Raw genomic sequence first — 26,532 nt, 5'->3', positions numbered from 1 at the left:
TAGTCTTTACGATTTTATTCTGACTAATATTGTCAGTTACCAGCTGCAGTGCCCCTCATGCTCCACCAGAGAGCACTCTTATCAACAACCAGACTCCAATAATGTGTCATTTTTAAATGTATAATATTTTATATTATCCTAAAATGAACTATTTATGGTCATCCAATGAACACCCATGGGCTCTTTTTATTTGTATATGTTTTATTAAGTTTGGGAACACAGTCAACACACACATAAAGAAGAGTTGATAAGCAGTTCAGTCTATAGTTTTCACTGTTTAGTTCTCCATAGTTGAATACTGAAAGTGACCATCGTGTTATTGACTGTTTTTTTTAAAGGCAAAAGGCAAGGTCACTAACCGCAGGGATAGACATCTGTGCATGTGCTGGATTACCTTTGTGCAACTAGTCATCACTCAGTCTGTATAGAACATATCAACCCTGGGAGGTATCCAAGTATCCAGAATTTTAAGTCTCAAAGGAAAAAGGTAGAATGTGTATAATTACTTAATCTGTAGTTGTGATTTTAAAATAATAGTTTGTATTTCTATTTCTTCATTACTGCATTATTGCTGCAAAATGCAATACATGTACAAAATAATTAAATAATAATAATAATAATGCTTGTCATTCATATTTAGGTTACTAAACACTCTCTTCTTGAACCAACTCTTTATCCAGGTTAAGAAACAATCCATTTGTCCGCCATGTGTACTGGAAAGTGTGCAAAATGCATCGGATGCCTTCTGTTTCCATTGGGTCTCTTATCCATAGTCTCAAACATCTTGCTGTTTTTTCCCAATGGTGGTGTGTGGAGAACTGAGGAAATCACAGAAAAGATCTGGTTTTTTCCTGGGGTTATCGGAGGTGGATTATTGGTAGGTTTATAAGAACCAACATTGAATCATTACCCACAAAACTGTAACATTCATCATTTAGATATTATTCTTCAATAATACTCACTCTTAGTTTATTATTTAAATTACATAATGTCATGATGCTAACAACTACAACAAACGTCTAGTGTGTTTCTTTTACGACATTTACACTGTTTACATTTTTCTGTAGATTTCGTCAAAATTAGAATAAGAACTGCTAAATAAATAAAGAGTAGAATAGATTATGTCTGGACCTGACTTTAAGTGTTAGGAGTATAATAAAAGCTTCTTTCTTAGACTTATTAAAGAAAACATCTCATTTATTTACAGATTTCTTCTCATGTAATCATGTGTGCGATCTACTGTGTGATTAGTAGCACAAAGGTTGTAGGTTAGAAGCGTCTGCCAAATGCACAAATGTAAATGTACTGTATGTTGCAGGTGTTATTACCTGCTTCAGTGATGTTTACTGCAGGGGTGGATAGGAGCTGCTGTGAAAACAGATGTGTGGTGAGTAACTGATCTGTGCACGAGTGTGTGCACAAAGTTCAGCTCTGTGATGAGCCACTGAAGCAATGTGTTTTATGTGTAAGCATGCAAACTATGGTAGGTGTGATTGATTTTGTTATAGCGTGACCTTTTTTCGAATGTAGTAATGTTGTAATGTGAAGCAGTTATCCATGAAGTTACATCTAAAATGTTATTTTCTTTAGTTTTTTTTTCTAAAGCGCACAGGTCACTGCAGAGGTGGCATTGGACATCAGCAAAACAAGAAAAAAATACAGCTGTGAGAACACAGCTGAGACAAAGCATCCAAATTATGTTTGTAACTATGCTTCATACAAAAATGCATATCGCCTTGCACAATGCAGAAAAATCACACAACTGCAGAATAGATTCTTGACGCTGTTATAGGTGTGTCAGTAGTGATATTCACACAGGCACCAATTGTGTAAGCCGCACACAAGACACTAGAGGTGTTGCGAGTTTTGGTCACACGTCACCTCAGGTGTGTGTGTGGGTGTATGTCAGATGACCCCCTTCCTCCTTTTACTGCAGGACACCATTTACATTTATGCATTTAACGACTTACATTTCATTATACTACACATTTGTATCAGAGTATGTGAAATCCCTGGGATCGAACCCATGACGTTGGCGTTGCTAGCGCCATGCTCTAACCACTGAGCTAAAGGAAACGTCTTGGTTACGTATTTAACCTCAGTTCCCTGATGGAGGGAGCGAGACGTTGTGTCGAACCGACAGATTGGGGTTTGTCTTGAGAACCTATCATCTTCTGAGTATTTTGAAAAGGCCAATGAAAATTGGCGAATGAAATTTGCATGTCGGACTCCTCTCCAGATGTCCGGGTATAAAAGGAAGCCGGCGTGCTAATTCATTCACCGTTTCATCTGAGGAGCCTGCCGCATAAAGGACACAACGTCTCCTTCCCTCCATCAGGGAACTGAGGTTATATACGTAATCAAGACGTTCCCTTTCTGTCGGTCTCTCGACGCTGTGTCGAATCGATAGATTGGGATTCCTATGGAAAACGCCACAGCGCTGAGCCGCATCACAATCTATAATGGAGCGACGCTGCTTGGCCTGGGCGAGTCAGACGTAAGCGCTAGCGCGAAATTGTAACCGTCCAGTGGAGAGGTAAGAGGTCCCAGAGCTCTTTGCGAAAAGATGGGAAGCCCCTGCCACCGGCCGTCACAGGCGGAGGCCTTAATTCTCTAACAGTGAGAAGCCGCCCGGCACCGTACGGGCCACTGGGTAAGCATTATTCCCCCCTGGGGGAAAAACACTGCAGAGACCACTACCTACCGTAGGGAGGAATTAGTGGAGACACCACATGGTCTCACCATCAGGGGAGAACTCATAGGAAAATGTGTGGACTGAAGGAGTTAACTGCAAGGTGGAAGTCCACCTAGGGAGGTCATGGGTTGCCGAGGTGGGAACCATTCATGAGGATACATCAGACGGAACCACCCATGGTGGGGGGGTTACCACGTCTGGATCAGTAGGTCCGGTTAGAGCTATGCAGATGGCTCAACTATTCCCCGACCTAAGGGGGCAGGGCTGCTCTGCCCAGCCTGCCCCCAGGAAGGTGCTTAGTGATGGATGGAATTCCTGTTCTTTACCCAGTGGGGAAAGAAGGGAGGCGGAAATAGCCGCTGACCCACCTACGGAAGGGGGGAAGGGCTTTCGCAGGTGTATGCCCTACCGGCTGCCGGTCCTACCTGTTGCCCTGCAGGACGCGGGCTGACACCGGTTCTACGCGGAGGTTGTAAAACCTCGCGAAGGTATTGGGCGTAGCCCAACCCGCCGCTCTGCAGATGTCTGCCAGAGAGGCGCCCTGAGCCAGTGCCCACAAGGAGGCTACACCCTGAGTGGAGTGTGCCCTCACTCCAAATGGGCAGAGGCGATCTTGCGATCGGTATGCCGTGACAATGGCATCCACGATCCAGTGCGCCAGTCTCTGTTTGGAGACAGCCCTCCCCTTCTGCTGACCTCCAAAACAGACAAAGAGCTGCTCAGAGCTTCTGAAGCTCTGCGTGCAGTCCAAGTAGAGGCACAATGCGCGTACTGGACACAAAACGGATGGGGTTGGGTCTTCCTCCCCAGTGGGGAGTGCCTGCAAGTTCACCACCTGGTCCCGGAAGGGAGTGGTAGGAACCTTGGGCACGTAACCGGGCCATGGTCTCAGGATCACGTGAGAGTCTCCAGGCCCGAATTCTAGGCAACCCGTGGACACAGAGAATGCTTGTAGGTCCCCTACCCTCTTGATGGAGGCAAGCGCCACCAGGAGAGCCGTCTTTATCGTGAGGCGAGAAAGATCGGCCTCCCCCAGGGGCTCGAAGGGTGGCCTCTGGAGGCCCGCCAGGACCACTTCGAGGTCCCAAGAGGGTACGGGACGCAGGCGAGGCAGATTCAACCGTCTCGCACCCCTAAGGAATCTGATGACCAGGTCGTGCTGTCCTAGAGACTTGCCAGCAACTGGTTCGTGATGTGCAGCAATCGCGGCAACATACACTTTCAGTGTGGAAGGGGAGAGGTTTTCCTCAAGCCTCTCCTGTAGGAAGGACAGCACGTACCTGATCGAGCATCTCTGTGGGTCTTCTCCGCGAGAAGAGCACCAGGACGAGAAGAGGCGCCACTTGAAGGCATACAGCCTCCTAGTGGCAGGGGCCCTAGCCTGAGTGAAGGTCTCTACCACCGCCAGGGGTAGGCCACTCAGGATCTCCTCGTCCCATGGAGGTTCCAGAGGTCTGGCCTTAGATGCCACAACGTGCCCTTCCCCTGAGAAAGAAGGTCCTTCATCAGGGGAATCGGCCAGGGGGATTTGTTGCCAGAAGCACCAGCTCTGAGAACCAAGTCCGGTTGGGCCAGTAAGGCGCAACTAGTAACACTTGATGCTCCTCTTCCCTGACCTTGCACAGGATCTGTGCAATGAGGCTCACTGGGGGGGAAGGCGTACTTCCGCTTGTTCCGCGGCCAGCTGTGCGCAAGGGCATCCGTGCCGAGGGGACCGTCGGTCAGGGAGTACCAAAGCGGACAATGGGTGGAGTCCGGGGAGGCAAACAGGTCTACCTGCGGCTGGCCGAACTGCTCCCATATGAGCTGGACTGCGCGGGGATGGAGTCGCTACTCTCCGCGAGGCGTCAAGGGGACCCCTGTCCGCAAGAAGGTCATTGAAGACCAGGGGGTCAGGGTGCACCGGCAGAAAGGCGTGATGACCATACGCCTGCTGCCGGTGTGCCACGCTCTCAAGGGAACCCGACTCTGTAGCCAGTGTTGGAGTGGTCGCATGTGCATCAACCCGAGGGGGACCACCCTCGCCGAGGATGCCATGTGTCCCAGGAGCCTCTGAAATTGTTGAGTCACGCTGTCATGGAGTCAGAGTCGAGTTCCATACCGAGAAAGGAGATGCTCTGCCCGGGGGAGAGCTTGCTCTTTTCCCAGTTGACCTGTAGCCCCAAACGATCTAGGTGCCGGAGCACCAGGTCCCTGTGTGTACACAACAGATCTCGTGAGTTAGCCAATATGAGCCAGTCTTCGAGATAGTTTAGTACCCGCACACCTCTTTCCCTGAGGGGAAGGAGGGCGGCTTCCACGATCATCATGACGACCCGGGAAGACAGGGACAGACCGAAGGGGAGGACCCTGTACTGATATGCCCGCCCCTTGAACGCGAACCGTAGGAATGGCCGGACGTCAGGATGCGCTTCTGCATGATCATCCTGAACGGCAGCTTGTGCAGGTGCCTGTTCAGAACACGCAGGTCTAAGATAGGGCGCAGCCCCCCGCCTTTCTTTGGGACAATGAAGTACGGGCTGTAAAACCCATTGAACATCTCGGCTGATGGGACGGGCTCGATGATGGGACGGGTGGTGACCTCGGCCCGAAACTTGGGCGGGTGTCTGGCGAACTGGATCGCGTAGCCGAGACAGATCTTCTTCCCTAGCCAGTCTGACGGTCTGGGAAGCCGAAGCCAGGCTCCCAGAAACCGTGACGGGGGACTAAGGGTTTGATATTCTTCATCGTCCCCCCGGGGGGTGTTTCAATGGCTAGCAGTACAGATCCCTTGCTGGGGGAGACCCCCCGGGGAGGAGATCGGCTCTGCTGTTTTTCCTGCCTGGCGATTACGCAGCTTAACGCACTGTCTGACTGAGAGTGCTGAGGGCTGGTGTTTATACTCAACATTGTGCCTCGCCGTGACGCAATGTCGAGTTGCCGTCCACCGTCGTGCCGAGGGTGGGAGCGGCTGTGATAACCCAGAGAGAGAGGAAACTCTTTTTGTGAGTAGGTGGGCGCCAGCCCCCCGGGGGGCCAGCAGCTGGTGAGACGGGGCAGCAACAGTCCCTATCCGACCCCCCAGCGATGGAGTGGCTGGGGTCAGGGCCCGATGGTAACCTCGATCTCCCTGGGGTCTCTCCGTCAGGGCCGCTTCTGCTTCCGCGACAGCCTGCTGACGGGGAGGTGGTTTTCTCTTTGACGTCCTTTTCCAGGAGGCTGCCTGGGTAGGGGGCACTGGAGCCGGTGTCGAAGAGGGCCGGGGCTGCCGGGAAGCAGACACCGCTCGGGATCTCAAAGGCCTGAAGGCGGCCTAGTCGCGGCGGGGCAGGATGTGTTTGATGGCCTCCCTCTGCTTGGGAGAAGTCCTCGACGGTGTTACCAAACAGCCCACCCTGCGAGATGGGGGTGTCAAGAAAGCGAATCTTCTCGGCGTCCAGCATCTGCGCAAGGTTAAGCCAGAGTTGCCTCTCCTGGACCACCATAGCGGACATCGCCCGACCCAGGGCCCGTGCCGTCACCTTAGTCGCCCGTAGAGTGAGATCGGTGGCGGTGCGGAGTTCCTGCATCACCGCTGAGTCGGTCTTGCCCTCGTGGAGCTCCTTCAATGCCTTGGCCTGGTGGACCTGCAGGATGGCCATGGCGTGGAGTGAGGAGGCAGCCTGGCCCGCAGCAGCGTAAGCCTTCGACACCAAAGAGGCCGAAAACTTACACGCCTTGGATGGGAGTCTAGGCCGAGCTCTCCAGGTGGCCGCCGTCTGTGGGCATAAGTGCACTGCGACGGCACGCTCCACCTGGGGAATCTCGAAATAGCCCCGGGCTGCCCCACCATCGAGGGAAGTAAGGGCGACAGAGCCGGTCTGACTGGAATGGGCCGTGAGGGGCGCGTTCCACGTCTTACTGAGCTCCTCTTCCGGGAAAAAAATGGGACCGGGGCTGGGCGCAGCTTGGAGTCGTGCTCAGACCCCAGGTACCACGTATCCAGCCGCGAGCACTGGGGGAGAGGCGGTGTGGTGCACTGCAGCCCAATGTTCGCGGCTGCCCGGAAGAGCATGGTTGACATCTCGACGTCCGACTCTTCCTGGGCTCAACCTCCCAGGGGAGGGAGCTACGAGGAATCATCGGGGTCGGATGCCAATAGGTCGCCCTCCGATGCTGCAATCGACATTTCATCTTTGTCACGCACTCCCGAGTACGTGGCCGAGGAACAAGACGGGGTAGGACCGTCTCTTGAGGAACGGTCAGACGAGCGAGATGGGGTGTGAACGGTCCGTGAGCCTGTGGCTGATGGGTTAACGTTTACGGTAATCCCCATATCCTCCCCCAGTGCTAGCCGAAGCGGATGGCGGGGCCGTAGCCACCACGGTCTCAGAACGGGTAGCAGACGAGGTGGCGGCTGTGTCCATAAAGAACACAGATACCCGTGACCGCAACGTCTGGATCGCCATCCACCCGCAGTGCGGGCAGGCTGTATCCACAAAGGCTGCCTCAGCGTGCCGGAGACCCAGACACCTGAGGCAGACATCGTGTCCGTCCCCTTCCTCAATGAGCGTGTTGCACCCACGAGAACAGCGGGCCATGCCACGCTGGAGAAATTTGCTCTTTTAGAAAAGGAAATTTGCTCGAACACCTCCGGAACTGCCGAGACGCCTAGGGGAGAGTCACTGCAGGAAGGGACTGTCTGCTGCACCACGTCGTAAATTCCAGCAGAAGTAGATCACTGAAGATCGCTGTATCGCTCATCAGATGCACAGGGGTTATGTAATAAGATACTAGTATATGAAAATGAAGTAATAATATTAACTTCTCAATCGTTGTGTATGATGGTTGGTCAATGTAGTGTTTGTCCCACCTCTTCTCCACTGTGATTGGACGTGTAAAAATGCTCTGCATTTTCATGAATCTGAAAATGTATGTTAGAATGACTTTGCGAATGATTTACACAAAAAATCTTTCTGGGGTGTGTTTCCCGAACAACGACATAACTTGCTGGTTAACCACACTGTAAAAAATTATCCTGTAAAAAAACGGTAAACTACTGGCAGCTGTGGTTGCCAGCTTTATACTGTTAAATAACGTCTTGGTTATGGATGTAACCTCGGTTCCCTTTCTGTCGGTCTCTCGACGTTGTGTCGAACCAACAGATTGGGGTTTGTCTTGAGAACCTATCATCTTCTGAGTATTTTGAAAAGGCCAATGAAAATTGGCGAATGAAATTTGCATGCCAGGCTCCTCCCCGGATGTCCGGGTATAAGAGGGAAGCCGGCGTGCTCATTCATTCACCTTTGGTCTGAGGAGCCTAAAGCATCCTCCCCCGACCGCTGGGGTGGGCGGCCAGTGTTGTGGCATGAGGGACACAACGTCTCGTTCCCTCCATCAGGGAACCGAGGTTACATCCGTAACCAAGACGTTCCCTTTCTGTCGGTCTCTCGACGTTGTGTCGAACCGACAGAATGGGGTTCCTATGGAAAACGCCACAGCACTGAGCCGCGTCACAATCTCTGCGGAGCGACGTTGACTGGCCTGGGCGAGTCAGACGAACACGCTAGCGCGAAATTATGACCTTCCAGTGGAGAGGAAGGGGGACCCAGAGCTTTCCACAAAAAGTTGGGAAGCCCCCTAACGCCGGCCGTCACGGGCGGAGGCCTGATTCTCTAAATGGCGAGAAGCCGCCCGGCACCGTACGGGCCACTGGGTAAGCATTATTCCCCCTGGGGGAAAAACGCTGCAGAGGCCACTACCTACCGTAGGGAGGAATTAGTGGAGACACCACATGGTCTCACCATCAGGGGAGAACTCATGGGAGGAATGTGCGGACTGCAGGAGTTAACCGCAAGGTGGGAGTCCACCTGGGGAGGTCATGGGTTGCCAAGGTGGGAACCATTCATGAGGATACATCAGACGGAACAGCCCACGGAGGGGGGGTTACCACGTCTGGAGCACTAGGTCCGGTTAGAGCTATGTGGGAGATAACTCAACTGTTCCCCGGCCTAAGGGGGCAGGGCTGCTCTGCCCAGCCTGTCCCCTGGAAGGGTGCTTAGTGATGGATGGAATGCCTGTTCTTTACCCGAGGGGAAAGAAGTGAGGCGGGATCGCCACTGCTCCCCCCGGAGGGGGAAGGGCTTCCGCAGGCGTACGCCCTACCGGCTGCCGGTCCCACACCTTGCCAGGATGCGGGCTGACACCGGTTCCGCGCGTAGGTATTAGAACCTCACGGAGTTGTTAGGCATAGCCCAACCCGCAGCTCTGCAGATGTCTGCCAGAGAGGCGCCCTGAGCCAGTGCCCACGAGGGGTGTGCCTCACCCCCAACGGGCAGGGGCGAAATGAGATCGGTATGCCCTAACGAGGGCATCCACGATCCAGTGCGCCAGCCTCTGTTTGGAGACAGCCCTCCTGCTGACCTCCGAAACAGACAAAGAGCTGCTCAGAGCTTCTGGGCTCTGCGTGCGGTCCAAGTAGAGGCGCCGTGCGCGTACTGGACACAACACGGATAGGTTGGGTCTTCCTCCCCGGTGGGGAGCGCCTGCAGGTTCACCACCTGGTCTCTCGGGAGAGTGGTGGGAACCTTGGGCACGTAGCCGGGGCGGGGTCTCAAGATAACGTGAGAATCCCGGCCCCGAGTTCTAGGCAATCTGTGGACACGGAGGGTGCTTGTAGATCCCCTACCCTCTTGGAGGTGAGCGCCATGCGGAAAGCCGTCTTTATCAAGACTGAGAAAGAGCGGCAACCCCGAGAGGCTCGAAGGGGGCGGGGCCTCTTGAGGCCCGCCACCTAGGTCGCAAGAGGGTACGGAGCGCGGGTAAGGTGGTCACCCTCTCGCGCCCCTTAGGAACCTAATGACCAGGTCGTGCTGTCCCAGAGGCTACCCAGCACTTGGGTCATGATGAGCGGCCGTAGCGGCTACATACATTCCCAGTGTGGAGGGGGAGAGGTTACTCCCCCGTCTCTTTTGAGGACGGGACAGCCCGTACCCGACCGAGCAACTCCGCGGGTCTTCTCGCCGAGAAGAGCACCAGGACGAGAAGAGGCGCCACCTATGGGCGTATAGCCGCCCAGTGGCCGAAGCCCTAGCCTGAGTGACGTCCCAACCGGACCGGGGGTGGGTCACTCAGGATCTCCTCGTCCCGTCCAGACATGGAGACCAGGTTTTGCCTGGGATGCCGTAACGTGCCCCTTCCCCTGGGGAAGCTGTCCGCCAGGGGGAGCGGCCAGGGGGGAGTTGTTGTCAGAGCCTCAGCTCCGAGAACCAAGTCCTGGTTAGGCCGAAGGGGCGTAACTAGTACCACTTGATGCTCCTCTTCCCTGGCCTTGCACAGGCCCTGTGCAATGAGGCTCACTGGGGGGAAGCGTACTTCCGCTTGTCCCGCGGCCAGCTGTGCGCAAGGGCATCCGTGCCGAGGGTACCTCGGACAGGGAGTTCCCAAGCGGACAATGGGAGGAGTTCGGGGAGGCAACAGGACCACCTGTGCCTGGCCAAACTGCCCCCAAATGAGCCGGCTGCGCGGGGAGGGAGTCGCCACTCTCCGCAAGGCGTCAACTGACGAGAGAGCACATCGGCTGTCTGGTTCAGGACGCCTGGGATGTGTGTGGCTCGCAGGGAGCTGATCACCTGCTGACTCCAGAGGAGGAGGCGTCGGGCGAGTCATGTTAGCTGCTGTGAGTGAAGAATACGCCACAGCAGCTGTGCTGTCCGACCGGACCAGCACGTGCTTCCCTGCACGAGAGGAAGTCCCTCAATGCAAGTAGCACAACCCACAACTCTAGGCAGTTGAATGCCAACGCAGGCGGGGGCCCGTCCACCGCCCCGACACTGCTTGCCCGTTGCACACGGCACCCCTTAGGGTGTGTCGGCAGAAAAGCGTGTGACCAACGCCTGCTGCCGGTGTGCCACGCTCTCCAAGGAACTTGACTCTGCCGCCAGTGTTGGAGCGGTCGTATATGCATCGACCCGAGGGGGGGCCACCCCCGCCGAGGATGCCATGAATCCCAGGAGCCTCCTGTTACAGGGGGACCGCTGACTGTCTGATCTCAGGCAGTTCAACACTGACCGGGCGCGCTAGTCCTCGCGCCCCCCCCTGGGGGTGAGCGGGGCCGCTCGTGAGGACAGAGTCGAGTTCCATACCGAGAAAGAGGATGCTCTGCCCGGGGAGAGCTTGCTCTTATCTCAGTTGACCTGTGGCCCCACCGATCTAGGTGCCGGAGCACCAGGTCCCTGTGTGTACACCACAGATCTCGAGAGTGTGCCCAAACTTGAGCCAGTCGTCGAGATAGTTAGTACCCGCACACCTCCTTCCCAACGGGGAAGGAGGGCGGCTTCCACGACCTTCGTAAAGACTCGTGGAGACAGGGACAGACCGAAGGGGAGGACCCTGTACTGATATGCCCGTCCCTCGAACGCGAACCGTCGGAACGGCCGATGTCGAGGGAGGATCGAGACATGAAAGTACGCGTCCTTCAGGTCGATTGCCATGAACCAGTCCTGACGCCTGACGGACGCCAGGATGCGCTTCTGCGTGACCATCCTGAAAGGCAGCTTGTGTAGGTGCCTGTTCAGAACACGCAGATCCAAGATAGGGCGCAACCCTCCGCCTTTCTTGGGGACAATGAAGTACGGGCTGTAGAACCCGCTGAACATCTCGGCCGGTGGGACGGGCTCGATCGCTCCCTTCACCAGAAGGGAGGCGACCTCCGCCCGAAGTACGGGGGCATCCCTGCCTCTGACTGAGGTAAAAAGGATGCCCCGGAACTTGGGCGGACGTGTAGCGAACTGAATCGCGTAGCCGAGACGGATCGTCTTCCTCAGCCAGCCTGACAGTCTGGGCAGGCTCCCAGAACTGTGACAGGGGGACTAGAGGTTTGATCTGCTTCATCGCCCCCGCGGAGGGTGGTTCGATGGCTAGCAGTACGGATTCCTTGCCGGGGGAGGTCCCCCGGGGAGGAGATCGGCTCTGCCATTTTTCCTGCCTGGCGACTGCGCAGCTCAACGCACTGTCTGACTGAGAGTGCTGAGGGCTGGTGTTTATACTCGACATTGCGCTTTGCCGTTCACCGTCGTGCAGAGGGTGAGAGCGGCTGTGGTAACCCAGAGAGAGAGGAAACTCTCCTTTTTGAAAGTAAGTGGGCGCCAGCCCCCCCGGAGGGGGCCAGCAGATGGAGGGACGGGGCAGGATCCGTCCCTATCCGACTTCCCAGCGATGTGGCTGGGGTCGGGCCCAATGGTAGCCTCGATCCCCCTGAGGTGTTCCCATGAAAGCATGGCCGACATCTCGACATCCGCTTTTTCCTGGGCTCGACCCCCCGAGGGAGGGAGCCCGAGGAATCGTCGGAATCGGATGGCAGTACGTCACCCCCCGATGCTGCAAGAGACATCTCATCATCACGCATCGTGTCCGAATACGTGATTGAGGAATAAGACGGCGGACCGTCTTTTTGGGGAACGGTCAGACAAGCGAAACGAGGTGTGAACGGTCCGTGAGCCGTGGCTGGCGGATTATCGCTCACAGTAATCCTCATATCACCCTCGCTGCTTGCCATAGCGGACGGCAGGGCCGTAGTCCTGCCGCCACGGAACGGGGAGCAAACGAGGTGGTGGCTGAGTCCCCTGAGAACACAGCCACCTGTGACGCAACGTCTGAATCGTCACCGCCCGCAGTGCGGGCAGGACGTATCCACAACGTCTGCCCCAGCGTACTGGAAGCAGGCATTGTGTCCGTCCCCCTCCTCGATGAGTGTGTTGCACCCATGAGAACAGCGGGACAAGCCACGCTGGAGAAATTTACTCTTTTAGAAAAGGACATTTTTGCTCGAACACCTCCGGAACTGCCGAGACGCCCAGGGGAGAGTCACTGCAGGAAGGGACCGTCCGCTGACCACGTCGTAGATTCCAGCAGAAAGAATGATCACCCAGATCGTAGAGAAGCTCACCAGATGCGTAGGCTCTGAAGAACAAAAGGTGAATGAATGAGCACGCCGGCTTCCCTCTTATACCCGGACATCCGGGGAGGAGCCCGGCATGCAAATTTCATTCACCAATTTTCATTGGCCTTTTCTAAATACTCAGAAGATGATAGGTTCTCAAGACAAACCCCATTCTGTCGGTTCGACACAACGTCGAGAGACCGACAGAAAGGGAACCTCAATTAAACTACGAAATCACACACATACGTTACCCGTAAGATACGGTTAAATTCAAACCAACACGGACAAAAATGGCAAGTACAGTTCAAAGAAAATAATACAATTGTTCACACTTTTCGCGACAGGAATAAAATATTGTCTCTTTTTTCAAAGATAATTATCCACCATTTCACGATCAAAAAGCATCATACGTAATTCAACATACACTGATCGGATAAAGGATACGATGCTGGATGCCGCTGAAGTAACACGCAGTCCAAATCACACAGTCTCTCTCGGTGAACAAACATCCAAGACGAATAAAAGTGTTCCGGAGAGAAATCTAGTTGATCAGAAACTCAAACTGTTCACCGTTCCTTTCTGATGAAACAGATAGACCCGTGAAGTCCCGCTAGCATGTAGCATCCACACTTGAAGGTGGCGAAGAAGGCCTGGGAGGTAAAATGGCGAGTCGTCATGCAACCACGGCGATCTGCGAAGCGCTGACCCGGAATGGTCACGGCACCACGTGTAACCGGTGTAGTTCTGCGTTGTGTTTTTTTTCTTTTATGGGGTAGTAACCACTCGGACATCAGATAACGTTTCGACTCTTCATTTAATCACTCTGATGGAAAATAATAAAACAGTCTTACAGTATGTCCTGCCCTTTTGTCCCTTTCTCCCATGCACAGCCAGTGTGAAAAGGGAAGAGCAGGTGAACAGAAAATAGCATAAAACAAATGACAATTGTAACATACCTGATGGAAAATAATAAAACAGTCTTACAGTATGCCCTGCCCTTTTGTCCCTCTGTTAACAGAAAAGATGTGTAACATTTAGCCCACGTGCTCCACATGCACCGGTTAAACAACCGAAATGTTAAACTAAATGAAAGTATACCAAAACCCTGATAAAATACACACGAGACAATATCCCCAATATAACCAAAACCGAGCATAAAAGAATGACTTTTAAACAAATACAACAAATTAGTCGGAGCTCAACAGGAACCTACCTCTCCCATGCACAGCCAGTGTGAAAAGGGAAGAGCAGGTGAACAGACAGGAAGTTACGCAAAACACCGTTCACAGAATATTTAAAAGGGAAGGCGCACACAGACAGAATATCAGGTAAACAAATACACTTTGTGTAATTCTAATACATGAAATAAACAAGTTACATTCATTACCTGTTACACGGAGAACTGGCTCTTTCTTTCTTTATTTATAAAGCACTTTCACACAACTACCAGTTGACCCAAAGTGCTGTATAATACAGCTCAAAACAACAAAGCACAATAGACAAAACAATTGACAAGGCTAGATAAAAGCTATTGACAAAAGATGTTTTTTAAGCAGGTATTTAAATACAGGCAATGAATGCATAGCTCTAATGGAAGCTGGTAGTTCATTCCATAGACTAGGACCAGCAGCAGCAAAGGCACGATCACCTCTGTAGTGGAAACTTGTTCTAGGAACAGTGAGGAGACCAAGATTGTTGGACCTTTGCGACCTATTTGGTTTATAATTAGAGATAGCCTCGGAGAGATATGATGGCGCTTTATTATGCAAAGATTTATAAACAAAACTTAGACTTGTAGCCAATTTAATGAAATAAGAATGGGCGAGATATGATTGAACCTCCGTCTGCCTGTCAGCATCCTTGCAGCAGCATTTTGGACCATCTGTAAAGGCATTATAGAGGACTGACTTATACCATAATAAAGTGAATTACAGTAGTCTAAACGACTTAGAACAAACAAGTGAATGATCTGTTCAAACTGTTTAACAGAGAGTAGAGGTTTGATTTTAGATAAATGCCATAAATGGAAGTAACTTGATTTGACAACTGCACTAATTTGTTTCTCAAAACCCAAGTGGCAATCAATAAGAACACCAAGATTTTTTGAACAGGATGTAAAATAGGAAGAGAGATGACCAAAGTGAGGAGAATAGTCATCATTTGATTTTAACCCAAATAGAATAATTTGTTCTGTTCTCGTTTAACAACACAAGATTCTGCTTTAACCATGTTTATAATTCATTTAGACAATCCAACAAAGGTCCTAAGAATTCCTTACTTCTATGCTGCAAGGGAAAATACAGCTGCGTATCATACGCATATAGGTGGAAAGACACTTCATGTTTCTCAAATATAGCTCCCATTGGTAACAAAAATAAAGAGAATAAAACTGGAGTGAGAATGGAACCTTGTGGTACCCCACAAGCAAATGGTTGTGAAGACGAACTATGTTGGCCAATGGAAACACTAAACTTTATGTTTGTTAAAAAAGATTGGAACTATTTCAGCACATTGCCCTGTAACCCAACACAGCTCTCTAGCCTGGAAATCAAGATATTGTGGTCAACCATGTCAAATGCAGAGCTTAAGTCTAAAAGCATCCGTTTTTAGTAAGATATCATTTGCAACAAGTTAGGCTGTCAGGAACAACTCCAGTATTTAGACTAGTATTAAAAATAGTTATAAGATCATGACCAACGGTATTAAAAATCTGAATTTAGAGTATTGTCAGTCTTTGCACCCTGAAATTGAACTGTAACATAAAAGTTCATGGGTCCAGTTCTCGCACCCGCGTTTGGTCGCGGGGTCTAAATGAAAGTGGGTGACAAACACTTTGCCTAAACGACGGCGCATACTGGCATAGAACGAGTCTGAAAGTCTTGTTTTGGGGATGCGGGTGTTTCCGTGAGCCGAGCTCCCGACCGCATACTGTCAGGGTTCTGGTAGACGGAGAGCACACCACGGAGGTAGATAAGAAAAAGGAGTTTATTTCAAAAACAGGAATATCCAAAAACAGGTAAGTATTTCAAAAACGGGAATATCCAAAAACAGGTAAGTATTTCAAAAACAGGAATATCCAAAAACAGGTAAGTATTTCAAAAACAGGAATATCCAAAAACAGGTAAGTATTTCAAAAACAGGAATATCCAAAAACAGGTAAGTATTTCAAAAACAGGTAAGTATACTTATCGGGGTAAAGAATTGCAGTGAAGACAACAAGACTGAACAGGGAAGAACAAAAAGGTGCAAACTTAAATAGAATCCTGATGATGTGATGCAGGTGTGGACTAATCAAAAATGGTGGATGTGCGGTGCATGCTGGGAAACTGAGTTCAGAACTCCGGGGAGAGGGAACGGGTGAAGCGAGCTGGCGGTGATGACATGGGGGGCGTGGCCGGTGGTGCTGAAACCGTTACACATACAGACGCTAATTAGCTTACATCATTAGCCAGCGCTGTTGCTTCTGTCGCCGGTTTGGTAAATGTTAAGCCCCCGTACGTGATCAAAACGGCGAAAATCTCCCAAAGAGGACAAGGGTGCAGCTCGCTGATATAGTGTCTTTCTATAGAATCATGCAACTGATTAATAGATGCCGTCTAGAAACTTGCCATTTGGAGGTTGCATACACAACTGACTGTGTAAAAAATCTGAGGGGGCACGTCTGCTCCGCGAGCACGCGCTGCTTACGCATGCGGTATGAATGCTCTCATCTGTTAAAATGTGCGCCGAAAAAAATACGCTCTGCTTACGCTTGCTGTGTGAAACTGCTGTAAGGCATAAATGCATAGTTTATTTTTAGGTTGTCGTGTCTTTTCACTGGGGCATTCTCGAGTGAATGAATCTCTTGAATCGATTCTTTTGAAAGCATTAATTAAACAATTAGCAAAACTGTCTGAATAGGTTCATGAATCAGTTCAGATGATTTGTTCATTTGTTCAGTTTGCAGCACGATCTGAATTTTCTGAAGCGGCCGGTTACTCACTCTGTCACGAATGCGAGGTGGAAGAACCCAGATGCAGGCAGCGGCAGTGAAGGGGTTAACAAAACAAGACTTTAATAAAGGCAAAACAAAAACTCCCACAATGGGGAACAGACAAGATAACTTAAAGACTCTTTCAAAAATGTAAACAAACTTCCCACGAGGGGGCAAAACCAGAAACAACAGTAAATAACTAAACTAGACAGGATCTTTAGACAGCGCTAGTCTTACTACACACTGGTAAGCACAAAGGTACAAGTACATACACACACAATCCAAGAGCACAAGACAATGAAACATGAGGGCAATTTAAAGGGAAGACAAACGAAGGATAATTGACGAGGGCAGGTGGGAAACATAAGACACGGCAGGGAAGCAATACATGAAATGAGAGGGGCGGGGCCAATGACAAGACACGAGAAAACACATGAGATGTCATAACAAACAACTCATGCTTTCTCACATAGAACCTAAGGGCTCCGTCCCGATCCTGCCACATGACTAGAAATACAGAACCAAGAATGCAGGACCGTGACACACTCTTCGTGGCGGGAAACTTAAAGGGGACATTTCACGAAAATACATTTTTTTCTGTGTTTGAGTGCTATAATCAGTTCCCCGGTGCATCTACCAACACAGAAAATGTGAAAAAGTACAATCTAGTCATTTTGCTTTGTTACGCCTTTCTCTGAAAGCATGAGAAAAAATCAGCGCTTCAGATAACGCACTTCTTCTAACATATGAGAATGATCTTATTGTAATATCACTGCCCCTTAGTCTGCTCGGTTCCACCCATGGCGCGCCATTGTGGTTTTGCAAGCGACACGAGTGTATCTGTAATAACGCAATGGCAAAAGTTCGTGCCAAGTGTTCTGTTGTTGCACAGACCAGCACAGATCATTATTTATGTTTAGAGGCGTGGAAATGTCTCCACAGTAACAGACTGGTGTACATTTCCGAACGTGTCAGAAGTTAACAGCAACAATAATGATTATAAGTTTATGCCGTGAACCTCGCATATGTTTAAAGAATTTAGCGTTTAGTCAATCGTGATGAATTCTTATTGCAACCAATGTAAACACAACCTCTTACTTCGATCAGGCTTCTTGTTTCCAGGTGGACCATTAAAGAAGACAACACATCTCCCGGAAATCCTGTAGAATTCAAACAATCAGATGGCAACTTGGAACGAGCTGAAGTGTTTCAAAGAAAGTGTGCCTTATGCATCAGACATTCAGCCAACGGTCCGTGGACGTGACCGTCTGAGGCTGAGACCAAGGCTAAATTGACATTGTGACTTGTCACAGAAATGCTTTTCTCTTCTGTGTTTGTCTATTCTTCAGTCACTGTGTGTATATTGCAAAGATATCTGCTTATGATAATAATAATAATTAAAAATAACGATTACAATGTAATATAAATATGTTGATATACAAGTATTGGCATTAATATTATTAATAGTATATAATCAGATACAAAGTAACTAGTAACTAGCTACTTGAGTAGTTTCTTAAATAGTTACTTTTACTTGAGTAAACATTTTTCTAGTAACTTGTACATTTTCTTGAGTAAAGATTTTGGCTACTCTACCCCCCACGCTAAGTATATACAAATTTCATTTGATCTCTTTTAATTTGTCAAAACAATTAAAGTGCTGTGTTTGAAAAGTGCGCCTGTGCCCAGCCTTATGGCTCTAGGACACTGGGGGAGTCCCTGGGCAGAGTGATGTAAGAGGAAACTTGTGAATGAATGAAACTGACAAAAAACTGAAAAGAAAAACTAATTACAAAAGTAGTCTTTAAATGCAATGTACGTTCTTAACAGCAATAATTAGACATCAATTAGGTCTAAAAATATTTATTATACAGCTGTGTGATGTCATCAACTGAATCAACTTGGTTCAAACAATTGATAAGTTTACTATGCCAAACAGTCGTAGCCACATAGTTAATTTCCCCAACAATGTATCATCAGAGGTGGGTAGAGTAGCCAAAATCTTTACTCAAGTAAAAGTAGAAGTAACTAGAGAAATTGTTGCTCAAGTAAAAGTAAAAGTCACTATTTTAAAATTTACTTGAGTAAAAGTAAAAAAGTATGCAATGAAAAAACTACTCAAGTAGCTAGTTACTTAGTTACTTTGTATCTGATTATATAGGCCTACTACATAAAATTAATATTAACGCCAATATTTTAATATTTTTTAATCAATATTTGTAATGATCATAAACAGATATCTTTGCAATATAGAGAGACTAAAGAATAGACAAACACAGAAGAGACAAGCATTTCTGTAAATTTCATCTAGTCCTGATGTCAATGTAGTTTACACAACTTATTTAGAATAATATACCACGTAAAACTAAAGCATGAACTAAACTCCGAGCATTTCCTAAGATGATCTAGAACATCTGCACTGCTCTCTTAAATGAAATACACATTTTTGATCAAAGCTCATGTTTTCTCGTGTTGTGTCATGTGTGTGTTGTGAAACGCTCTTACTTGTAAACAAACAGTAAACAGTGAACCACACGCCCATCAACAAGTTTTCTTCCTTCTGTTCTTCAAATGTATATTTCTGCAAGCCCACGTCTCTGTGTCTGACGAACAAGTCGCGCGGGTGCGCGCATATGGCGGGCATTTATCATTGCTGGCAAACAATATGACACATTTGCAGTTTTGATTGTATAGATATAGATTAATATCTACTTCATCCTCTTTGTGTTCTGTGTGTTCTTAAGTTTCGCGCTACGAGGAGTGAGTAATCCTGCTTCAGATGATTCAGATCGTGCTGCGAACTGAACAAATCATTTGAACTGATTCATTAGCCTATTCAAATGGTTTTGCCCATTGTTCAATTAATGCTTTCAAAAGAATCGACTCAAAAGAATCGACCACTCGGGAATGCCCGTAAAAAGAGACGTCAACCTTGAAATAAACAACGTGTTTTAAAAAGCATATTTTAAAATGAAGGAACGAAGGAACGTCACGCAATGTAAGTTATGTAACGAAGTAAAAGTACAGATTTTCTATTAGAAATTTACTCAAGTAAGAGTAAAAGTACACACTTTTAATTTTACTTAAAAAGTACATATTTTCCAAAATGTTACTCAAGTAAATGTAACGAAGTAAATGTAGCGCGTTACTACCCACCTCTGTGTATCATGCTACGGTGGTTAATCAGCGAGTTACTTTGTTATTTGGGAAATGCACCGCTGGCCAAGTCTGGTTTCTCCAAAGGTTTTTTTCTCCATTTATATTTACTGTATATCATTGGAGTTTTGATTCCTTGCCACTGTTTGCCAGTTTTGGAAATGCAAGGCTTTATACTTGAATATAGCTTTTAACATTATAGTCTGACTAAAATCATTTAGACACTTAACCAGTTTTTATAATAATTAGGGCTGTCAATCAATTAAAATATTTAATTGCGATTAATCGCATGATTGTAATGAGTTAACTCGTGATTAATCGCAACTTAATCGCACATCTTTATCTGTTATAAATGTACCTTAAATGAATACTTTTCAAGTTTTTAATACTCAAATTAACATGGGCATGGACAAATATTGATGCTTTATGCAAATGTATATTGTTTATTATTAGTGAAACCATACTCAACATAGAGCATGAAGACTAGACATGTTTCAAAGGTCATAGATGTTTTTCAAAGACCTTGTACATGTCTATTAAACACATGAAAAAAAAACAGGAAAAACACAGGTTCCCATTACTTCTTTCTTTGCACTGAGCTATTTACTTACACAGGCATGTTTACATTTTCGCAACTGTGATAGCTCGGTGGAGGCTGTGTGCAATGCAAGGCATATGCTCGAACGGAAGCTGCCTGGCCCGCGGCAATCATGTTGCGTGCACTATCGGTGGTCAGTGGGCTAATTTTGAATTCAATATTCCACTGTCTGGCTACCTGCAGAAAGTGCTCAGCGCAAACGTCAGCATAGTGCCTCTCGTCTGTCTTCATGATGGTCAAAGCGTACGACCGTAGTTTCCAGTGTGTGTCAAAATAATGAGCCGTGACCCCCAGGTAGCTATGGTTACTGAGGGAAGTCCAGTAATCTCTGGTGAGCGCAACCGTGTTTGTCTGTCTTATCGCCTCCTCGACTTTCGCTTTCTCCTCTTCGTAAGAGCCGTGAATCTTGCTTGTAACAGTGGCTCTCGAAGGTAGTTCATATGTGTAATCGTTAGATGCGATGCGAATAATTTCAAGTAGACCCTCGTCCTCCACTACATTAACTGACCTACATGCTGTAGCCACCTATTTAGCTATCGATGTGGTGAGTCTGTTGCTTGTGGAGTTGTCCATCCGTCTCTGCTGAAAACAATCTAGTGTGGTCTGCCGCGAGGAGGAGAGCTCTCTGCGTCAGTTGTATGCTTCGCCATCAAGTGATATTTTAAACTCGACGTGCTGCGGTGATAGCTTAATTCACATCGACAATAAATGCAGATCACTTTAGTCTTGTCGACAGAACCATCAGACATCGTTTTTTATTTGAATTTTACGTTCAGAAGACCTATTTATTTCTTCATTTCTGTTTGCTGCTGCATCGTTTACTTTCTCAAACTACGGGAAAGGCCAAGGGTCAAACAGAAAATGCGCGCTGCGTTAATCGCACATTAATAAAATTAGTGCCGTTAAAAGGAATTTGCGTTAACGTGTTATTAACGCATTAATTTTGACAGCCCTAATAATAATGTGATTGGATCAAAGTCAATATACAGTGAGGAAACTATTTATTTGATCCCCTGCTGATTTTGTAAGTTTGCCTGCTTACAAAGAAATGAAAGGACTATAATTCCTATGGTAGGTTTATTTTAACTGATAGAGTCAGAATATCAAAAATAATCAGGAGAAAATGTGTTATATAAAGGTTATAAATTGATTTGAATTTCAGTCAGTGAAATAAGTATTTGATCCCCGGGCAAAACATATCTTTGTACTTGGTGGAGAGACCCTTGTTGGCAAGCACAGAGGTAAGACATTTCTGATAGTTGGTCACCAGGTTTGCACATGTGTCAGGATACATTTAGTCCACTCCTCTGTCAATCTTTAAGGTTTCTTGGCTGTCGCTCAGCAAATTGGAGTTTCAGCCTCCTTCACAGATGTTCTATAGGACTAGGGTTAAAAGACTGGCTAGGACATTTAATGTGCTTCTCCTTAAGCCACTCTTTGGTTGTCTTGGCAATATGTTTTGGGTCTTTGTCATGTTAACGGCACATCCACGACCCATCTTCAGTGATCTAGTTAAGGGGAGAAGGTTCTCGTCCAAGATTTTATGGGCCTGTCCCTCAGCCCCTCAATGCGGTGAAGTCATTCTGTACCCGTAGCAGAGAAAAAGCCCTAAAGCATAATGTTTCCAACACCATGCTTCTCTGTAGGGATGGTGTTCTTGGGGTCATAGTCAGCATTTCTCTCCCTCCAAAAACAGGAGTCAATTTTGGTCTCACATTACTTTCTCCAAACCTTTTCTGAATCATCTTGATGTTCATTGTCAAACTTCAGACGAGCCAGGCGGGCCTTCTTGGGGAGGAGGACCTTGAGGGTGCTTCAGGATTTCAATCTATTGTGGCATAGCGTGTTACCAATGGTTTGCTTGCTAACTGTGGTCCCAACTGTCTTGAAATCATTAACAAGCTTCTTCCGTGTAGTTCTGGGCTGATCTTTAACATTTCTCATGATCATCAGTACTCCATTGGGGAAATCTTACAGGGAGCTCCAGACCAAGGGAAATTGATAGTTATTTTGTATTGCTTCTATTTCCAAATAATCACACTAACAGTTGTTTCCTTCACACCAAGCTTCTGTCTGTAGTCTATTCAAGGTTTGTGCAGGTCTACAATCTTGTCCCTGATATCCTTTAAAACCTATTTTGTCTGGACCATGGTGGTGGAGAGGCTGAAATGGAAGATATAGATTCTGTTGGCAGGCATCTTTTATATACATAACAAGCTGAATTAGGAGTACTTTCTTAAAGTGACAGGACTAATCTGTGGTCCATAGAGGCACATAACCAATCTGTGGAGCCAGAATTATTGCTGGTTGGTAGGGGATCAAATACTTATTTCACTGACTGAAATGCAAATCAATTTATAACCTTTATATAACACCTTTTCCCCTGATTTTTTTAAATATTCTGACACTTAAAAATTTTAGACCCTTCATTTCTTTGTAAGCAGGCAAACTTACAAAATCAGCCGGGGATCAAATAATTATTTCCCTCACTGTACATCGGCAAGGGCTTCAAAGTCATTTACAACAGCACAATGGTGAGAAGAATGCAGCAGCTGCTTGGTATGACAAACTCTACTAGAAACTCAGCACACAAGAAGGTGATAAAGACATCTATCCCCTGATGATCGCCAAACTGAGGATATCAAAAAATTATTCTGTATTAAAGATAAACTGGGTTGTTGCAGAGTGGCGGACACTCGCTGCCAGACAGGCTAGTAGCATTCCAATCTGCAAGAAGAAAGGCAGCCCAGCTGAATGTACCTACATTCGCTTGCTGTCCCACTCAACTCAACTCAACTTTATTTATATAGCGCTTTTTACAATTTTCATTGTTACAAAGCAGCTGTACATGAGACATATTGACTATAAGCAAAACAATTAAAGCTGTACCTGTAAAAACAAGAAAAAGGTGAAAACACAGAAGACAGACATACCCACATACAAAACACTGCACACACACAATATGCAGACGTACTAACACACATAGACACACACACACGGACGCACAGACAGACGGACGCGCACGCACACATACACCTACACAGACAAGTACGCACACACACAGACACGCACGCACGCACACACACAGACACGCACGCACGCACAGTGAGAGCACACATTTAAGGAGAGAGAATCACAGGTCAAATATAACAGACTATAAATTCCTATATGCAATATTAATTAAGTAAAACTTTAAAATTCTAATTCTAAAGCAGCCCCCCCCGGCCAGGCAAATAGTGCAAAAAACAGTATGCAAATGGTGACGAGGAACCCAAAACTCTAATCGAGAAAAAAAACCTCAGGAGAACCCAGGCCCAACCAGGGGATTCCAGTTCCCCTCTGCCGCCTCTGCACAAGCTCGACAGAGCTTGCACAACAAGGCTAAATAAAAATAAATAAACTTACTAATAAGGTAAATTATAGTTTTAAGATTATCATTATTAATCTAATAGCATTTTAAATTTTGTGGTGAAGACTTGTCAAGTGACCGCGTCCTTCTTTATCCAGCTCTATCATCTCAGCTCTTGTCAGGTCGCCACTTTCCATTCTCTGCTCTACCATCAGGTCTGGCCATGAACTGCATCCTGCTCGCTGTGGTAACCTTGGAACAATGAGACAAGACTGGCTGAGAGTAGAGTTGTCACGACTGGCTTGGTAGAACCCAAATGCAGGCAGCGGGGATTAAGGGGTTAACAGAGAATTTATTAAACAAGGAAACAAAACACAAAACAAAAACCCACGCGGGGATAAAACACAGGAACAAGAAAACAATATACAAGAACAGAACGAGGACTCACTAAACACTAAACTGGACTAAACAACACTTGGCAAAAAAACTAGACTAAACACTTACTACAGGACTGGGGACTACACAGCAAACAGGAACATGGAGTACATGGAACGCAAGGCAGACATTAAGACAGGTAAGCATGACAAACGTAATACAAGAGCAACAAGACAATGAAACAAGAGGGCATTTTAAAGGAGAGACAAATGAGGGATAATTACACAGGGCAGGTGGGAAACATTAGACACGGCAGGGAAGAAATGACAAGACACAAGAAAACACATGAGGTGTCAGAAGATAAACATCCCATGGTCTTCTCACCCAAAACCTAAGGCTTTGCCATGGCTCTGCTACAGGACCAAGAAAAACATGACTAAATGAAGCAGAGCCATGACAGAAGCCCCCCCCCTTTAATGAGCACCTCCAGGTGCTCACCAAGGGGTAGACGGACGAGACAAGACCGACTGGGTGACAGACAGGACAAGGCAAAACAGAGGAAACAAAATCAACAGCAGACATGACAAAATAACAACAGGGCTAGGGTGGAACAATCAAAATAACAAACATGGGAGGGGGGGTGGGGCCAAACAAGGGCTCATAGGGGGCAGTCCATGGGGGTAGGGAGAAGGGGGAATAGTCTTAGTCCCTGGCTGCGCTCGAGGGCGCGGAGTCCTGGGGGGGACCGCCGACCTGAGCGTCGGCAGGACAAGGCTGGGACCCGGCTGGAAGGCCGGCTGGACAGGGCTTGACGCCGGCTGGAAGGCCAGCTGGACAGGGCTTGACGCCGGCTGGAAGACCGGCCGCTGTACTGGCTGGAAGTCCGGCTGGAAGGTCGGCTGGAAGGCCGGCTGGACAGGGCTTGACGCCGGCTGCACCGGGCTAGATGCCGGCTGGATCACCGGACTGGACACCGGCTGGATCACCGGCTGGGATACCGGCTGGATCACCGGCTGGGACGCTGGACTGGACACTGGCCGCACCGGACTGGGCACGACACTGGACACCGGACTGGAGACCAGACTGGATGCCGGCTGCACCGGACTGGATTCCGGCTGCACCGGGCTGGATGCCAGCTGCTGCACCGGACTGGATTCCGGCCTTACCGGACTGGGCGCCGGCCGCACCGGACTGGATGCCGGCCGGACCGGCCTGGATTCCGGCTGCACCGGACTGGATTCCGGCCGCACCGGACTGGGCGCCGGCCGCACCGGACTGGATACCGGCTGCACCGGCATGGACGCTCCCCCACTGCGCCTCTCCCTCCTTCTCCGCACCACCGGATCCATTGCCGACTTTGGCGAATCTGTGGGGACCAAAGGGAGTTCCGCAGCGGAGGAGTCAGCCGACGTCATCCCCGTATCCCCCCTTCCCTGCCCGCTACCGGCACTGCCAGAGTGAACGGGGACCGTGGAGTTCAAGCCGGAGGGTACTGAGTCCCCCCGGGTAGCGGCAGCCAGGTCGAGGCCCTCCGGTGTGATCGACCGCGAGGTGGAAGTCCCACGTGGAACCCCACCCCCGGGATCGTAACCCACACAGGGGTAAAACACAGGAACAAGAAAACAATATACAAGAACAGAACGAGGACTCACTAAACACTAAACTGGACTAAACAACACTTGGCAAAAAAACTAGACTAAACACTTACTACAGGACTGGGGAATACACAGCAAACAGGAACATGGAGTACATGGAACGCAAGGCAGACATTAAGACAGGTAAGCATGACAAACGTAATACAAGAGCAACAAGACAAAGAAACAAGAGGGCATTTTAAAGGATAGACAAACGAGGGATAATTACACAGGGCAGGTGGGAAACCTTAGACACGGCAGGGAAGCAATACATGAAACGAGAGGGGCGGGGCCAATGACAAGACATGTGAAAACACATGAGACGTCAGAAGATAAACATCCCATGGTCTTCTCACACAAAACCTAAGGCTTTGCCATGGCTCTGCTACAGGACCAAGAAAAACATGACTAAATGAAGCAGAGCCATTACAAGAGTACTGTTCTGCACTCTTTGATGCAACAAGTACATCAGTTGTGTTTTTGGTTCCGATTGATCTAACTAATGCAGCCTAAACCCTCGGAGGATTTATATTATGGAAGTGTAGTGTATGCAAGATTAAAAAGATGCGTCTTTAGTCTTGATTTAAACTGACAGAGTGTGTCTGCCTCCCGGACAGTGCAGGGAAGACTATTCCAAAGTTTAAGCGCTAAATAAGAAAAGGATCTACCACCTGCACTTGATTTTGAAATTCTAGGTATTACCAACTGACAGGACACCTGAGAGCGTAATGCACGTGAAGGACTGTAATACAAGAGGAGTTTACTCAAGTACTGAGGAGCTAAACCATGTAGGGCTTTATAGGTAATAAGCAAGATTTTAAAGTTAACGAGATGCTTTATAGGTAACCAGTGCA

At 48.2% G+C, this 26,532-nt stretch overlaps 1 protein-coding gene across 1 annotated transcript in view; it reads left to right on the top strand.

The window, feature by feature from the left end:
- Positions 1–444: 444 nt before the first annotated feature.
- Positions 445–26,532, top strand: part of LOC130550693 (transmembrane 4 L6 family member 1) — a 31,924-nt gene continuing 5,836 nt past the window's right edge. The window contains exons 1-3 of the mRNA XM_057328191.1: positions 445–487; positions 681–877; positions 1,319–1,387. Of these exons, the coding sequence (XP_057184174.1) occupies positions 707–877; positions 1,319–1,387 (240 nt within the window). The 5' untranslated portion in view covers positions 445–487; positions 681–706. The remainder of the gene's footprint in view (positions 488–680; positions 878–1,318; positions 1,388–26,532) is intronic.

This window comes from Triplophysa rosa, unplaced genomic scaffold, assembly GCF_024868665.1.
Source record: "Triplophysa rosa unplaced genomic scaffold, Trosa_1v2 scaffold400, whole genome shotgun sequence".
NCBI classification, from domain to species: domain Eukaryota; kingdom Metazoa; phylum Chordata; class Actinopteri; order Cypriniformes; family Nemacheilidae; genus Triplophysa; species Triplophysa rosa.
This window is presented reverse-complemented; position numbering and strand designations above follow the sequence as displayed.